This window comes from Balaenoptera acutorostrata, chromosome 6 (assembly GCF_949987535.1).
Source record: "Balaenoptera acutorostrata chromosome 6, mBalAcu1.1, whole genome shotgun sequence".
NCBI classification, from domain to species: Eukaryota; Metazoa; Chordata; class Mammalia; order Artiodactyla; family Balaenopteridae; genus Balaenoptera; species Balaenoptera acutorostrata.
Genome location: NC_080069.1, coordinates 89212036 through 89230489, shown reverse-complemented (window position 1 = coordinate 89230489; position 18454 = coordinate 89212036). Strand labels below are relative to the sequence as shown.

At 35.9% G+C, this 18454-nt stretch overlaps 1 protein-coding gene across 6 annotated transcripts in view; it reads right to left on the bottom strand.

Annotated features, from left to right (window-relative positions):
* Positions 1 to 608: 608 nt before the first annotated feature.
* The window catches only part of MELK (maternal embryonic leucine zipper kinase), an 82607-nt gene continuing 64761 nt past the window's right edge, over positions 609 to 18454 (bottom strand). For all 6 annotated transcript variants that reach the window (XM_057547557.1, XM_007197008.3, XM_007197002.2 and 3 more), the window contains 6 exons: positions 17880 to 18002; positions 11180 to 11411; positions 10069 to 10165; positions 8633 to 8801; positions 3367 to 3470; positions 609 to 1135 (listed from right to left, as the gene is read on the bottom strand). In XM_057547557.1, the coding sequence (XP_057403540.1) occupies positions 958 to 1135; positions 3367 to 3470; positions 8633 to 8801; positions 10069 to 10165; positions 11180 to 11411; positions 17880 to 18002 (903 nt within the window). In that variant the 3' untranslated portion in view covers positions 609 to 957. The remainder of the gene's footprint in view (positions 1136 to 3366; positions 3471 to 8632; positions 8802 to 10068; positions 10166 to 11179; positions 11412 to 17879; positions 18003 to 18454) is intronic.

Sequence of the window (18454 nt, the reverse complement as noted above, 5' to 3'; positions counted from 1 at the left end):
CTGCCTTACGAATAGACTCTGAACTCCTTGAGTTTACTAGACAGTATCATCTTCAGCCCTAGAACCTAACGCTCGTAAAAACTTAGTAAATGTTTACTGAATAAATGAATGACAAAACATTCCCTCACTACTAACTAGAAACTGTTATTTTTTTCTCCAACTAGTTTAATTTGTAAAATCCATACAAATGTAACTTGAGCGCCGGCCTTTAGAGACCAATAAAGTGAAATAAAAGTACAAATTTGAGGCCAACGCTGAGTCTTAATGCAAAATTACTATAAAGTAACATTTCATGGGGGTTCATAGTCCAGATAGTTATCACTGTTGACCGAACATACATACTGAAGTCAATACTCTTTTATTCAACATATTAAATGTGTTGTTTAACACTGGTAACCACAGCTGTGACTTAGTTAACGATCTCAATAAATCCTACTTAAATCAGAGACAGGAAAAAATTATGCAAATGAATTATTATCTGTTTTTCTACCCAAGGCATATTTGATAACAGATAAAACATACTCCAAATAGTCTCTACTTAATAGTCAAGAAGCCATTTGAGGTTTTATTTGGATCAAAATCAAATACAAAGAAGAGGAGAAGCCTGCTATATTCACAAACGGTTTTATTTCAGAAAGAAATTACACATTAAAAGGAGACATACTTAAGAGCTTACATTCATGTATGGAAGTGAATCTAAGAAAGTCAACAGTTATTAATATACAAAGCACATGATTAAAAAAGACAGTAAGAGATAATGACAGAGGGGCTTGCCTTAGATTCATCCACGAAACAATATCTTTTGTTTAAAAACAAAAAGATATTGGTCTTTAAGATAGCTCTTTAGAAACGAGTTCGCAGTTCCAGAGGACTTTAAAAATCAAACCCATCACACCAGGTTCCATGTAGGCTGTATCACACCCATACTCATCAGGCAGGATGGAAACCATTCATCAATTAAACCTTGCAGCTAGACAGGATGTCTTCCACTAATCTCTTGTAAACCCAGGCATCACCCTTAAGCCGCTGCCTCCTGATACCCACCACGTCGGGTTTCTGAAGCTGGCACACTTCTAGCTCAAACTGCATTGTCACTTTGCCAAAATCTGACTGTGTTTGACACTTCAGTGTATAGCTGTGAAAAACAAGATAAGAAGCTAGTTAGCAGGAGAACCATGAATATTCTGTATAATACAATAGATTTCTATAAGCCTCTAGGAGGCCAGTGGGGAAAATGAACCATTATTTCGTATTAAGCAATATAGTCCTGCTTACAGTTTCCAGATGACCTAGATATGCTTTAGTGATGGAGTATGACTGGTGTTTTCCCAAAAGCTAACCAGGATCTCAAAAAAGAATACAGATGAAAAGGTTTTACCAGAATTCTCCCTTGCTCCAAAGAAAAGCCCTTTTTTCATAGCTATACATGCCATTCATGCTTAAGAAATCTTCCGGCATCCTTTATGCAAGTCTTTCAATGGTGTAATCTGTGAACATTAGGCCATTTCCACAATGTTCACAACAAAGGAAAGCAGAGGGAAGATTAAGAATATTTTATTTTGTGCACTTCATCAGAAACGTCTGTCTTTCATATAAATAAAGCTGAAGCCAGCAACCTGTCGGTAGGACGCATGTTTCTGAGGTTTTTCTAGTAGTAATAAGAGGTTATGATCATTACAACACTTTAGGGCAGAGTTATAAAAGAAAGTCCAATGAGACAGTACATTCCCATGGTTGAAACATATGGCATATATAATTAGAACTGTCACATTAACTACTCTGATAATGGAAAGGCCCTGTCTATATGAAGCCTTCCACACATCTTAAGAAACAGGTATGGTTCCTGCAAAGTTGCATAAATTGAATTCATGTAAATCAACTTTTAATTTGTTTACATTATATTTTAGTTTTATTTAATTGTCTTACTGATCTTCAATATATAAATACAAACAATAAACAATAGGATCAATTCTAAATTTCAGTTCCCTAAATATTTAGGGGCACACGATTAGGCACTGTTCCACGTAAATGGGGAGAAACTACTTGTATCTGTTACGTATTACAAGGTGTATTAAAATATCATTCTTTTTCTTACTAACTTAGTTTTGTCCTTTGGGGCTTGATCTATTAAAAATAAGCAGTTGCTATCAGAAATGCCGTTAAGGTAAACCCTGTAGTTAAGGTTCCTGATGGGAAGATGAAGCATAGAGCAATTTAGTCATATCAAAGATAAAAAGTGATTTTTCCTCATTGGAAAAAGATAGTAATGGAATATAACTGAGATTAGTGACACCACACCACTGAAAAATTTAGCTTTTGTTATTCTGCTTTGTCACAAAGAAGGTAAAAACAAACAGAGAAGGGAAAAAGAAAAAAGAAGGATAAAGGCAGATCTTCGGGTGGATCAGGAAGTTCGAGGAACAGATTACTGGTGAATAGCCAGTTACCGATCTGATAGATCATACGCTGAAGGAAAAATAATCGAAAGCTTTCTAACACAGATTTGGTGAGAGGTTCTAACGCTGTGGATAAACCCCAAGCATGAAGAACAGGTCAGAGTTAGATGTGATATAATGATACCTAAAGAAGAAAGCCAGGGTTCACATAAGAGCGCTTGCCAACATTTAGAGATAATGAAAAGTAAAATTACTTTTGCAAAAGATTGTTTCTTAAAATCTTACTCTATACTGACTGTTCCAATTAAATGTTTTTGTTAATCTATCAGTGGCTCTTCTTGTTAGTGCTTTAATAATGAAATTTTAAAGAGACATAACTAAGTGGAAATGTTTAGAAATATGAACATCTTAAGCAACCAGAAGAGGTCTGGCTGTCCAGACCATGAGATTGTGACCAAGGAGGCTTTGAATGGCAGTTCACTCAACAGTGGGAAACAGCTAAGGTGAAATAATTTTCTGAAGTACTGAAAACCAGTTCTGTCACATAGAACGTCATAAAGAGAAGGAGTCTATATATATCCTTGATTTGTTTGAGGTGTCTCATAAATTTAGATTACAACTTATAAATATTATTGTAAAGCAGAACATCAAAGAAAAATAGAAGATGCAAAAGAAACTGGAAGAAGTTCAGATTTTCCTATTTTGAAAAGTCTAACTTTGAAAGTGGTGACAATATGGGCACTTAAAAAACTTCTATAGCTCATATAAAACAAAAGAGAATAAATTATGAACACAGACACTACCATAAAAGCTTTTTGAAAAAATGAGGCGAGAGAAATATATTTTTTAATTATGTTAAACAATTTATAATTTTTTAATTATATTAAAAACATAGGTTGAGAGGGGAATCAACCTATGTTTTCTCAAAGTTCAAAAGACGTCAAGTAACAGATTCAAGTGTGCTTCTTACCCCTTTTGTACAAAGTCAACGTGCTTCTTTGGAAGAATAGACATTATTTCATTCAAGAGTTGATCTGGATTCACTAATCTGGTTGTAGTCACGTTATAGTGAGGCTTAGAAAAGAAAAAGAAGAGGTTAAGAAGTAAATCTTTACATCAACACAAAGACCATCCTACCTCATTTAGAGATCCCAAACTCCTCAACATAGTACCGTTTCAAGTGGAAACATTTCAAGAAAAACACTGAAAGAATTTACAACCAACTCTTGGTAAGTTGGATTGAGATGGCACTGGGAAAGCTTGGAGAAATCACGTTTATTAGTAACTGCATCCATATCACCCTTTTTATATTTGCATCTTCCTCTCCTACCAATTTTTTAATAAGTAAATAAATATTAAATAATGTCTATCTCTTTGAGCTCTACCTATCTCCCCCTTCCTACTTGGTGATAAAGATTCCTGAAATGTAAACTGTGAGAAAACAAATGGCCTAGAAAATTTCGCTTGTATATAGTTGCATGTGTTTCCTTAATTCTTTCTTGATCATTTAAGGAATTTTACAGAATCCCAGGAGGTGATTCTATGACAATTCTATGAAGGAATGAATATAACAAGTATCCCTTTAAAAAAGTAATGTCAAGTTATTTTTTTCTCATTCACTAACAGCATAATTCTCAGAAATAATTTCTTTTTTTAATTAATTAATTAATTAATTAATTTTTGGCTGAGTTGGGTCTTCGTTGCTGCGTGCGGGCTTTCTCTAGTTGCGGCGAGCGGGGGCTACTCTTTGTTGCGGTGTGCGGACTTCTCATTGCGGTGGCTTCTCTTTGTTGCAGAGCACGGACCCTAGGCGTGTGGGCTTCAGTAGTTGTGGCACGCAGGCTCATTAGTTGTGGCTCTAGAGCGCAGGCTCAGTAGCTATGGTGCACAGGCTTAGTTGCTCCACAGCATGTGGCATCTTCCCGGACCAGGGCTTGAACCCGTGTCCCCTGCATTGGCAGGCAGATTCTTAACCATTGCACCACCAGGGAAGTCCAGAAATAACTTCATTCTTAATTAGTATCTATCCATCCATTCATTCAACAACTATTTATTGATGGCTTACTAGGTGCCAGGCACTGTTTTATTTTTTAATTTTAATTTTTAAAATTATTATTATTATTATTATTTGGCCACACAATGCGGCTTACGGGAGATCTCAGTTCCCCCACCAGGGACTGAATCCGGGACACAGCAGCGAAAGCCCGGAATCCTAACCACTACACCAGGGAACTTCCCCAGGCACTGTTTTAATAGGTTTTGGAGACAGAAAAAAATCCCTACCTTTCTAGCAGTACCTTCACTGTCAAACAAAATTATACTTTCTATGTCTTTCAGATTTCAGTTCTTTTTATAAATAACAAAATGCTGAAGTTAGAAAAGACCCAACTACCTTACTTTTCACATTAAGAACCTATGACCCAAAGAAGAGCTATAAGTTTCTTAAGATGGGGTTTCCCAAAATGTGATAAAAATAATAACTGGAGTTCTACAATATAACTCTAAGTGGTACATGGATAAATACTTCTATTTTAATATTTATATATTTGTTCCAATCAGATTTAGCAAAATATGATTAGAAAAACTAATGACATATGGTTTCCTTTTAAATAAATACAAGTTTTTAAAAAGTTAGCCATCTTGGGGCTTCCCTGGTGGCGCAGTGGTGGAGAGTCCGCCTGCCAATGCGGGGGACACGGGTTCGGGCCCTGGTCTGGGAGGAACCCACATGCTGCAGAGCAACTAGGCTTGTGCGCTACAACTATTGAGCCTGTGCTCTAGAGCCCGTGAGCCACAACTACTGAGCCTGCATGCCACAACTGCTGAAGCCCGCGCGCCTGGAGCCTGTGCTCCGCAACAAGAGAGGCCACTGCAATGAGAAGCCCGCGCACCACAATGAAGAGTGGCCCCCACTCGCCGCAACTAGAGAAAGCCCATGCGCAGCAGTGAAGACCCAACACAGCCAAAAATAAATAAATAAAAATAAATAAATCTCTTTAAAAAAAAAAAAAAAGAATCTGCCTGCCAATGCAGAGGACACGGGTTCGAGCCCTGGTCCAAGAAGATCCCACATGCCGCGGAGCAACTAAACTCGCGTGCCACAACTACTGAGCCTGCGCTCTAGAGCCCGGGAGCCACAACTACTGAGCCCACGTGCCACAACTACTGAAGCCCGTGCACCTAGAGCCTGTGCTCCACAACAAGAGAAGCCACCGCAATGAGAAGCCCGTGCACCGCAACAAAGAGTAGCCCCCGCTCGCCGCAACTAGAGAAAGCCTGCACGCAGCAACGAAGACCCAACACAACCAAAAATAAATAAATAGATAGATAGATAGATAAATAAAGTTAGTCATCTTGATTGTGGTGGTGGTTTCACAGGTACATATATAATGCCAAAGTATATTAATTGTACATTTTTAATATATGCAGATTATTGCATGTCAATTATACCTCTATAAATCTGCTTTTAAAATGCATCACATAAAGAAAGTACCAGATAAATAACAGTGCAGACGATATGCTGATATGCCGACATGAAGGTGACTGTCAAATGACTAGAGTTCAGGAACCTCAGCTTCAAGTTATAAAACGAACAAGTGGCATAGCTATGACAGGCCCCTCTGTCTCTTGGCTTCCAATCCAGGACTTTTTCACCAAATTAGATTGGCTTTTTCAAGATAATAACAAACTGAACACTTTCAAATCACAATTCAGGTGATTCCTTTGTAAAATAAAGAAATAATCCTATTTTATCTATTTAAATTTCAGATTTTTATAGATTGCTTCCTAAAAGAGGGCTTAACTACATATGATTCGCTATCTTAAAAAATTAAGGTGTTCTTTGTACCATCTTTTTTTCTTTTTGGCCGCACCATGTAGCATGCGAGATCTTAGCTCCCCAACCAGGGATCAAACCCATGCTCCCTGCAGTGGAAGCGCGGAGTCTTAACCACTGAACAGACAAGGAAGTCCCTTTGTACCATCCTTTTAACTTTTCTGTAAGTTTATAATTTTTTAATTTAAGAACTAGGTGTGGACTTCTCTGGTGGCTCAGTGGTTAAGAATCCACCTGCCAATGCAGGGGACACAGGTTCGAGCCCTGGTCCGGGAAGATACCACATGCTGCAGAGCAACTAAGCCCGTGCGCCAAAACTACTGAGCCTACGCTCTAGAGCCCGCGAGCCACAACTACTGAGCCCGCGTGCTGCAACTACTGAAGCCCACGCGCTTAGAGCCTGTGCTCCGCAACAAACAGAAGCCACCTCAATGAGAAGCCCGTGCACCACAACGCAGAGTAGCCCCCGCTCTCCGCAACTGGAGAAAAAGCCCGCACGCAGCAACAAAGACCCAATGCAGCCAAAAATAAAGAAAGAAAGAAAAGAAAAGAAAAGAACTAGGTGGAAAATGAGGATAATCTCCTAAAGTAAGTCCTTCAGTTCTGAAAAACTTAAAACATTAGAAAGGGTTAAAGATCCAAAGTTAGATAAAGCTTCAGATCTTAGGGGTGTGCTAATTACAACTGTGGTTCTGCTACATTGGGGTTAAAATGCTCAACAATGACAATAATAATGATACTTGACACTGGAACACCTTATATTTAGAAAGCATTTCATATGCAATATAGCATCTCATACAGACAGTCTCATTTATATATCCCAGCTCTGTGAAGCTGCCAGGATAGACATTATCTCCAGTTTTTACAAATAAAAAAATTGAGATAGTCAGAGATAAAATGACTTATATAAGCTACACTGTATGAAGCTGAGGCTACAACCCAGGCTTCTCATTCCCAATCTTGTGATTTTTCTCCTACATCCTGGAAGTACTGGGAAATATCTAGAAAGCCAATTAATATCACAGCAATTCCTACTGAAAAATGCATTCAAGTTCCAAATAATTTACATTGGTGAACATTTTTAGAATATCATCTATTAGTATCTGATAACCACTGAGCTTTTCAATAATGTATATAACTGGATAAGTTTCCTTAATTTTATTTAATATTTTCAGAGAAATGACACCATGATTTTCATAATCCCAACATCAGGGTTTGAAATACCTCACAACTGTCTCCAACTAGAGAATTCTTAGAATAAAAAGATAAAATATGCCTAATAAACAGCCATAAGCAACATAAAACTCCAGTGCATTATGTAAGTTCAACAAGGCAACAAATACTAATGGAGAAGTCCTATCTTCTCTCACTTTAAGACAGGACATAAATGGGATCTCAGAACATTCTCCCCTGAAGCACCCTTCCACCCAGCAGCTCAGCATTTTTCTTCCCCCAAACCTGCCCAGATTTGCTCAAAATGAGACTCTCAGTGCAAAATATAAACACAGACCCAGTCCCCACATCATGGGGAACACCACCATCTGCTCTTCCCTCCTCTGGGCCCCACACCTCTTGGAACATGTTTTTATTACAGCAATAAGCGCTGTGGATCAGAGCAACATCCCTGCCTGTTTTCACTGCCACTCTATGAGTTCCTCAAAGACATGAGCTGTGTCTTATTCTTCCCTTCATCTCTTACTTCCCCCAAACAAAAATGTCATTCATTAGATATTTGAATGAATGCTCAGAGAGAATCCAAGAGAGTAAGAAGTACCTTATATCTATTAATCACTTCTTTTTCTTTTCCTATCCCCACCAAATATACTGTCCACACCACTGACACATTAAACATGCTCTAAAAACATAATAAGTCTGTCAAGTAAGGTCCAAACATCTTAGCCAGCCTATTTTCCTGACCTGTTGCTATTTTCCTCACACACACCACACTCAAGGTTCAAATTAACTTCCCATGCATTCAGATATTTCGTGAGGGCCTACAAAGGTACCCATGTGTCAGGGACTCTCCTATGTACCAGAGATAGGACAACTGACCTCAAGCCCCCATCCTTAAGGCAGTTCCTTATATATGCCCCATGCTTCCCCACCTCCTCTTTTGCCTCTGTGACTAATCCCCCTATGTGAACTTTAATATTTGAATTTTAGTTATTTGTTCCTCCAAAGGAGCAACTGTATCTAATTTACCTCTGCATTCTCAAAGCCCACTGCATAGTAACATGTATACTTTAGGTGCTCAAAAAATATGTATTAGCTAAATGGATGAATAAATAAATTAAAAATACTAATCAATTCATTCATTCAGTACTTCCCTTTAAAAAAAAAAAAGTAGTCCAGTTAGCAGTCAGCTTCTAAAATCCATATTAAAGAATTCCAGTCCACTTACCTTTAGTCTTCTTGGCCCATCTTTGGCCGAGCCCTTCCTTTTGCTCCTGGTAAGCACAGTGATAACCTTATCCAACCCCTTCTCAAGACTCCCAAACACTTTGGTTCCTTTTCTTTTTGGAGTATTCTCTACATGTACTTGGTTAAGGTTGAGTTCCACTGAACGACACCTTAAAAAAAAAAACCAATGAACCCACGAGTAAGAGTTGGACTTCCTGCCTGTTGGGTCCCTCACAGAGGTGCATTTGTCCTGGCTGTTAGGTGCACCTCATTCAGGTATGCCTGGGCCAAGCCATCTTACTCTTCCTCAGGGAGCATGAAAGCCATCTCCCACTGAAATGTAGCTATCACCTTTCCCCCAAGTCAACTGCCAAAACTATTTTTCCCCTACCTTTTTTTTAGTGTCAAATATATAGAAAAGTTGAACAAAAAGTATAATAACCATCCACATATCCTTCTAGAGTCAACAATTGTTAATATTTTGCCACATTTGCTTTCTCTACATATATATAATAAGTACATTAAAAATATGTACATCAAAGTAATCCATCTGAAGATATCACAACCCTTGGGACTTCCCTGGTGATCCAGTGGGCAAGACTACGTGCTCCCAATGCAGGGGGCCTGGGTTCAATCCTTGGTCGGGGAACTAGATCCCACATGCATGCGGCAACTAAGACTTCGCCTGCTGCAACTAAGAGTCTGCATGCCACAGCTAAGAGTCCATACACCGCAACTAAGAGTCTGCATGCCGCAACCTAAAGATCCCACACACCGCAACTAAAGATCCCGCGTGCTGCAACTAAGACCTGGCACAGAATGAATGAATGAATGAATATTAAAAAAAAAAAAATTACAACCCTTTACTCTGAAACACTTCAGCATACATCTCCAGTGAATAAGGACATCTTCCTACATAACCACAATATCATTATGATATCAAGAAAATTAATAATAATGCCATAGCATCTAATATCTAGTTCACATTCTAATTCTCCCAATTATCCTCAAAATGGAGCCTGCTCAAAAAAATAGCTATAAAAGATAATGAAAGGTCACCTATGCTGCAGACCTGTTTGTACAAGAGGAATGGGCTTTATCTGAAGCACCCTTTAGGATCTTTACTATTTGAGTGACTGCTGTTTGTTAGTGGATGTCTATACTCCACTGGCAGAAGTGTACGGAAAGATGGGCCTCAGCACAGGAACTGTATTTTAAGTTAAGGTGCCAGTCGTACTGCTGATGAGTCTCACAATTCCACCCTGAGAAAGGCAGTGCCAACAGCCTCAGTAATGGCCACAGACCACGTTCATACAGACATTCCTACAGTCCCTGACAGAATCTACATGATGGTTTACCTTAATTGGGTTTATCATATATGAAAAAAGGAAATCTGGTTACATATACTAAACCAGCTATACAAAACTGAACACTTACCGCCTCTCAGGGCTAATGACACCTGTTATTAACTTCTCTGTTCCTGCTGAATTTACCGGCATTTTAACTGGGGTGTCTTTCAGGCACTGGTTTCTAGCTATTAGAAAAACAACAAACACAAACCATATGTAGCTGACATGCTATAGTTTCAAATTTTCCATCAATAATGCATATATCACTTCATTCATTGGCTCAGAAATATTGTAATCACTTGCCCAGTGATGTTAAGGCTCTAATTCTTTAAAGAAATGTTTCCAGATGATTTATAATAAAAACAAAATCATTTTGCTTTACATGTGTGGCTCTTCTTTTTCTTCACTGTAAAACTGAGGCCGTGCTTATGATTTTATCATAAATATCATATGAAAAATCTAAATAGATCACATAAATAATATTTCATGATTACTGATTCTCCTTTCTATAAATAAAAGTCAATCTGTATTTATGCCTTTAATGAATATATTACTGAGAGGTGTTAACTCAATTCATAGCCCTTTCAACTCCTATCAGGCAAAGAGAATAGTCCCCTGTGAAAGCTGACGAAAGTTATTAAAGAGGTTGTAAGCTTTGGTTATTTTTATATTCCCTATTCCAAAATTTGGTGTTTTATTCTAGTATTTGTATCTCAGATAGTTTGTGACAAACCTGCATTAACAAATCTGGCTACTACTCATTAGTTAACTTTTTGTTCATGATCTAAAAGTATACCAATTAGAGATAATAATATTCACTTCATAATAAATATAAGATTCCAAGCTTTTAAAAACAGATCGGGGGTTTTGTTTTGTTTGACCATACAGCATTACTCTCTATGACCATACAGCATTACTCTCACTGGTTCCATAAGAACAAGAAAATAAAATTAATCAACAATATCTATGAAAACAGTTTTCATCTTTGTATACTGAGAGTATACAAAAAATTCGAAGGTGATTAATATGCTTTCATTTCAACTAATGCAAATAACATACGCTTAAAAAGCAGCCTGGCTTCTCCTAGCAATTCCTGAGAGCATTGCTAGCCATTTCTGACCTGCTATATGTTTATTTAGCATGATAAGAAGAAGGAATTTCAAGATGTTTTACCACTGCTTAATCTACACAGCAAATACCTTTTGAGGGTGTACTGTAATGATTTGGTGTAGTGAGTATTTCTCTTTTATGCTGGTTCTTATTAACTGGAGTCTTTGGCTCAGGAAATGAAAAGCACTCGTCATTCTTTACAGCAGACTTAGGAGTATATACATTCTCTTTGTTCTTTAATTTACTGGCAGATGCTGTGCATAATACTGGAGTTAATGATTTAGATTCCAGACCATTTGACTCTGTCCAATGCTTGGCAAACTGGAAAATAAAAGTTACTGGATAAAGCACACCGAAGAAGAAAAGTCAATTTCTTTACAACATGCCTTAATCATTTGCAAATTACCTTGCACCATTTTTATTAAAATGAAACACTATCAAAAGGATATTATGGGCAATACCAGGAAATTTGAAAATGTATATTCAGTTCTCTTTAGTACATGTAGATCACTTTAGGCTGTTCTATTGACAGGTAATTTTCAACATGTTTCGGGCCGTATTTCATCAAACATACCCAGATTCTAGGCAATTGAAGATGGGCACATATAAATCCCTAAGAATTGCTTCCCATACCTAGACTGCCAGTTTGTCTCTACTATGTAACAAGAAATAAAACTCTAGTCAATGACCGGCTCAGAAAAACCATGTTAAAATACTCTAACAGAAATGTTGGATAGAAAATATATTTTAATCCTTTTAAATTTATGGTCGAGCTTGCAAAAAAGATAGGAAAATCCTCAGAGGCCAAACTAAAAACAGGAGCAGGAATTCAGAGATGTAATCAAGGCTGAAACTGTCCGCTGCCCTAAGGGCATCTACCTACTCTCTCGTATAATCTACAGTAGGAGTAGATTAGACCCACGCATGGTGCTAAATTAGAGCCAAAGCTCCCATGTAAAGCCAGGAGGGGCTATAACTAAAATGAAAGGGTGAATTAAATATAAACCTGCCCTGCAAAGGACTCGGCAAGAAAACGTGTCTGTCCTGGCCATGGCTCTGGAGGAGAAAAGAGAGTTTCCTTTAATAACTTTTAAGTAGCCACAGGACAGTCTTCACACAGGTTTGGAGCCCAAATTCATACTACCTGCATGATCTCCAGAAATTTCAAGCCTAGAATTTGATTTAAAGTAGTCCTAGTCCTAAACTGGTTGTGTTCCAGGAATGTGACGTGACAGAAGCAAACACAATTCCTAGCTGAAAGAAAAGCTTCAATCCAACACAACCCAAGACCTCAACCCTTAATCCAAGCTTCGAAGCATTCCCACAGAGTTCCAAGAAAAATGAGCCTATTAAAAAAAAAAAAAAAGCCAAATGATACAAACACCATGAGCAAAAGTCAGCAGAAAAAAATAAACAAAAGGATCAGACCCATAAAGATGTCAGATATTGAAATTACCAAGTAGAGAATATAAATATGTTCATATGTTTAAAATAATAAAAGAAATTGAAAACATGAAAAGAGGAATATTAAAGCAGTTTTGAAAAAGAATAAAAATCTCTAGAAATAAAAAACATAATGATAAAAATGAAAAATTCAATAGACATGTCAAATAACAGATTAGATAGAAATGAAAAAAAGAACGTGAATGTGAAATAAATCTGAAATGATCTAGAATGCAGTCCAGAGAGAAAGATATGGGATATATGAAAGAGAGTTTAAAATAAATGGAAAATGAAATTTGATGGTCTAACATATGCCTATTCTAAGTTCCAGAGATAGATAATAAAGACGATGAAAAAGCAGCAATTATTCAAGGAAATTGATTGAAGATACAAATCCTCAAATACAGGAAACACAATGAATCATAAACAAGATAAATAAAAAGAAATCCATATCTGTATTTACTAGGCTGTACAACTCTAGAGGATACTACCCACAGAGACAGTAACCCTAACAATGAGACTGCAGAACACCAAAAACAAAGAGAAAACCCTAAAAAGAGCCAGGGAGAAGACTAACTAGAAAGGAACCTGACTGACAGAGATTTCTCAATGGTAGCAACAGAAGCAAGAAGAGAGTGGAATAATATCTTCAAACTGCAGAGCGTAAAATAACTGATAAACTAGAAATCAATACACAAGGAAACTACATTCTAAAAATATAAGTGAAATAAAGACAATTTTAGCCAATTTAGAAAGAGTGTTTGCCATCAACTGTGACTTCCACTAAAGGAATTTTTAAAGGATGTACTCCAGGAAGAAGAAAAATAATTTTAGAATGAAGGTTTGAGAGATAAGAAGGGTAAGTAAACAAAAGAAAATGTGAGTCAATCAAATAAATACTGATAGTATACATTCTAAAAATAATACGCAATTTATGAAGTTAAAAATGTATAGAGCTAAAAAAAATTGTACCACAGTTATGCAAGATGTAACTACTGGGGCTTCCCTGGTGGCTCAGTGGTTAAGAATCTGCCTGCCAATGCAGGGCACACGGGTTCGAGCCCTGGTCCAGGAAGATCCCACATGCTGCGGAGCAACTAAGCCCATGTGCCACAATTTCTGAGCCTGTGCTCTAGAACCCACGAGCCACAACTACTGAGCCCATGTGCCACAACTACTGAAGGCCACGCGCCTAGAGCCTGTGCTCTGCAACAAGAGAAGCCACCGCGATGAGAAGCCCGTGCACTGCAACAAAGAGTAGCCCCCGCTCACCTCAATTAGAGAAAGCCCATGCACAGCAATGAATACCCAACGCAGCCAAAAAATAAATAAATAAATAAAATACATTTTTCAAAAAAAAAAAAGATGTAACTAGTGGAGAAAAATGAGTGAAAGGTCCAAGAGACCTCCGTTTACTACTTTTGTAACTTTCTGTGAATACATAAAGATTTCAAAACAAAAAACTAAAAAAAATAGATAGCTAAAATACTGACATATCAACAGTATTTAGTAATCTAAGAGAGGGTGATCAGAGATTAGTGTTCTAAGGATTTCATATGTTTAGAAGAAAAGTAAAGATACAGATTAACTTGTTATTTGGTTAAGTTAAATAGCATGTTAAAAGATTAGAGTAAATATTAAAATAAAATAGAAACCAATGGAATGAAGGGAAAAATTGACATAAGAAACAAGAAATATAGGAAAAAAATACAGAAAAAGTGGGACAAATAGAAAGCACAAAATAAGACGGCAGATACACAATAAGAACATTAGTAACCAAAATAAATGTAAATTTGGTAAGCTCTCACTTGAAAGACAAAGATTTTCAGTTTGCATACCAAATCTAGCTATATGTTGTTTTTTAAGAGATATACCTAGGGGGAGTGGAGGAGGGATGGATTGGGAGTTTGGGATTAGCAGATGTAAACTATTATATATAGAATGGATAAACAACAAGGTCCTACTGTATAGCAAAGGGAACTATATTCAATATCCTGTGATAAACCATAATGGAAAAGAATCTGAAAAAGAATGTGTGTATGTATAACTGAATCACTTTGCTGTGCAGCAGAAATTAACATAACATTGTAAATCAACTATACTTCAAAAAAGTCATTTAAAATCTTTAAAAAAAAAAAGAGATACCTAAAATATAAGGGCATGAAAGGCTGAAAATAAAAAGATAAAAAAATATAAACCAAGCAAATAACAACCAAAAAAATCAATATAGCTATCTTAATATCAGAGAAACAAATAGACTTCAAGGAGAAACACATAACTAGTAATAAAGAGGATCACTATAAATGATAAAAGGTTCAATTCACCAGAATAAAAATTCTAAACTTGTATGCTAATTATATAGCTTTGTACATATATATATGAAGCAAAAATAGAACTACAAGAAGAAAATGACAAACTACCATCCCATTAGAAGATTTTTAACATATCCCACTCTCAAGCAGATAAATTTATGGGTCAAGCAGACAAAATATTAGTATGGACGTAGAAGATTTAACAACAGAATTTAATAAGATTGGTCTAATAGAAAAATAAAGGCAGAAAATAACAAAATGGAAACTAAAATATAATAGAATCAATAAGGCCAGAAGTTGATTCTTTGAAAAGACTAATAAAATTGACAAAACTCTGGTAAGACTGATCCAAAAAATGAAAGAGCTGCAATAAACAAATACACTTCAGCAATGAAAAGGGGGACATAAACACAGATACTACAGATATTAGCAAGATCATAATATCCTCCTGTTGATTTTATGCCAAAACATTTTAAAACTTCTATGAAATGGACACTAGAAAAACAAAATTCACCAAACTGATGAAAAGAAATTGAAATACTGTGTAGTCCTATAAATACAAAAGAAATTGAATCAGTAGTTGACTAGCTTCTCACAGAAACATTCCAGGCCCAGATAGTTACAGAATAAGTTCTATCATACATTCAAGGAAAATATAATTAATAGCTCTTAAAAACCATTCCAGAGAATAAAAAAGAAAGAATATGTCCCAAGTCATTTTCAAAGACTAGTTATAATCTTAATGTCAATCAGATACGATTAATATAAGATGGGATGGGCAATCTTAATGCCAATCAGATACGATTAATATAAGATGGGATGGGATGCAAGAACAGGAAAAGAAAGCCTTTCACTCTTTATTCAGCAGTTCCATATTGTTTGAATTTTTTACAAGATGAATGTATCTATGTATTACTTATGTATCAATAATAATAAAATTAAAGTTTTCAAAAGAAAAAAAATCAGATAAGAAAGAATAGGCCAATCTTATTTAAGAACATAGAAGCAAAAAACCTAAACAAAATGTTAGTAAACTAAACCCAGCAATGTATAAAAAAGACAGTAATACATCATGACAAACTGGGCTTATCTAAAGAATGCAAGATTGGTTTAACATCAAATCTATTAATATAACATATACTACATCAACAAATGGAAAGAACAAAACCAGATGATTATCTCAATAGATGAATTCTATCTAACCGTTTTTCTGCAACAGAGATTCATAATTTTTAAACAAATCTTAGCAAACCAGGACTAGATGAAAAAAAGGTCTTAATCTGAAAAATATGGGGTAGGGGGGCACAGAGGGGAGAGAGGGAAAAGAAGGATAAGGGAAAGGAGAACAAGGAGGGGGAAGAGGAAAGCGGAGGGAAAAAGAGAGAACAAACATCATATTGAATGATAAAATATTAGAAGCATCATTCTACAATTGGGAAGAACAGAAGAATGCTTACTATACTGCTAGGACTACTAAGTGCAGTAATAAAAAGATATTAAAGGCATGAGAACTGGAAAGGAAGTAACGAAACTGTCATCCATAGATGATATAATTTTCTACAACACTCAAAAGAATATACAAACTATAAGAATTTAAAAGAGTTTAGGAAAGTTGTTGAATATAAGATCAATACACAAAAATCAGTTTCATATCTTTACACCAGTATCAGACAGTTTAAAAATGTGATTTAAAAAAACCTACCATTCCCAATAGCAATAAAAAACAAAAGTAATCAGGAATAAATCTAGTAAAAGATATGTAAGATCATTTTAGAGAAATTTATAAAATTTTATTGAAAGCAATTAACTAAAACCTAATAAATAGAGAGGTATACTGTGTTTACAGATAGGGGGATGTGAGGATACAGACCTCAATTTTTCCCAAGTTGAATCTTAGAGTCAATGTAACTTCAATTTTTAAGTGTATGTAAAATTTATCAAAATGATTCTAAAATGTATATGGAAATGCAAAGGAGCAAGAATAGACATTCTTAAAGAAGAAGAAGATGGGAGCAAATTGGCCAACCAGATAAAAAAAATATTATAAAACTAAAGAAATAAGACATATGGTATTCGTACAAATATACCAATAAAACAAAATATTTCTCAGAAGCAGACACACTTATATAACAACTTGATATATGATAGAAGTGCCATTGTAGATCAGTGCAGAAAGACTGGACTTGTCAATGGTGCTGGCGCAACTGATTGTAAGAGGGAAAAATTGATTCCCTTCCTCATACCATACAAGAGAATTAATTCTCCACAGACTAAAGACTTAATGTGAAAGGAAAAGCTTTAAAACTTTTAGAAGCAATATATGTGAATGCATTTATGCCATCTGTAGAATGATTTCTTTTAAAATACACAAAAATTAGAAACCATAAAGGAAAATACTGACAACTCGTAACATTAAAATTAATGACTTCTGCCATCAAAGTAAAAAGACAAGTGACAAACTCAGACAATATACCTGCAACACACAACCAACAAAGAATTAGAATTAAAATTAAATTAAGAACTTCCTCAATACCACCAAGGAAAAAGAAACAATCCAACAGAAAAATAGGCAAAGGACACCAAAAAAGCCATTTCATAAAACAGGAAAAACCATTGGCTGATTAATATATGAAAAGATACATAAATAATCAGAAAAGTATAAATTAAAACCACAGTGAGCTATCACTTTACACTCGCCAGATTAGAAAATATTAAACAACAAAAAATATCAAGTATTGATAAGTTTGTACAGCAACAGGGACATGTAAATTATACCTCATTTTTTAAAGAGGAGGGGAGGGAAAGGAAGGAAAATAGAGCAGTGAAGTGCTCCAAAATGGAATCTTGGCTTTTTTCAACTTGGAAATAATTGGCTTCCCTTTCATTTATATTCCAACAATCTCCCATTAATATTTTCAATGGCTTAGGAATTCATTAAATTTGCAAGCACAAACTAGATCTTATGTTAGAGCCTAGATATATTTTATAATTGAGATAACACATTCTACTTTAAACAGTAATAAAAATAACTAACCTGTGGTGTTTGTGGAGTAGCCACACCTGTTGATGAAATGTCTTCACACCATTCATAGTCTATTAATCCAGCCACATAATTTTCATCACTGGCGACCACATCTTCTAGACTCAGATTCTTTGACTATTCAAAAATAGAAGAACTCAGAAACAACACCCCCATGATTCAATTTTAAAAGAGTATATTGCAGGCACAGGGCAAGGTCCTCGAAGCAGAAACAAATGAGAGACAGTAGACTGAAGGAGATCACCACCCAAAACAGGAAGTCAAAAAATTTTAATTCTAATTATTAGATAGGAGAATCTCTGACTCTCAAACAAGATGCCTTGGAACATTCTTATGTTATATGGCAATCTACTTAGCGTATCATTATCAGATAATCACTATAACACCAGACAAATAACTCTTTTGCAAATCTATAAATAAGAAGCTCTCTGACAAAGTAGAAGATGGAAGGGACTCTGAAATACAGGTTTCTTGGTTGCAAGAACATACTGAGTAGCTTGCAATTTCTATTAGGAATAAATTAGACTTATGAAAGATCTCCTGGAGACAGGCTATTCGGGGTCCTATGC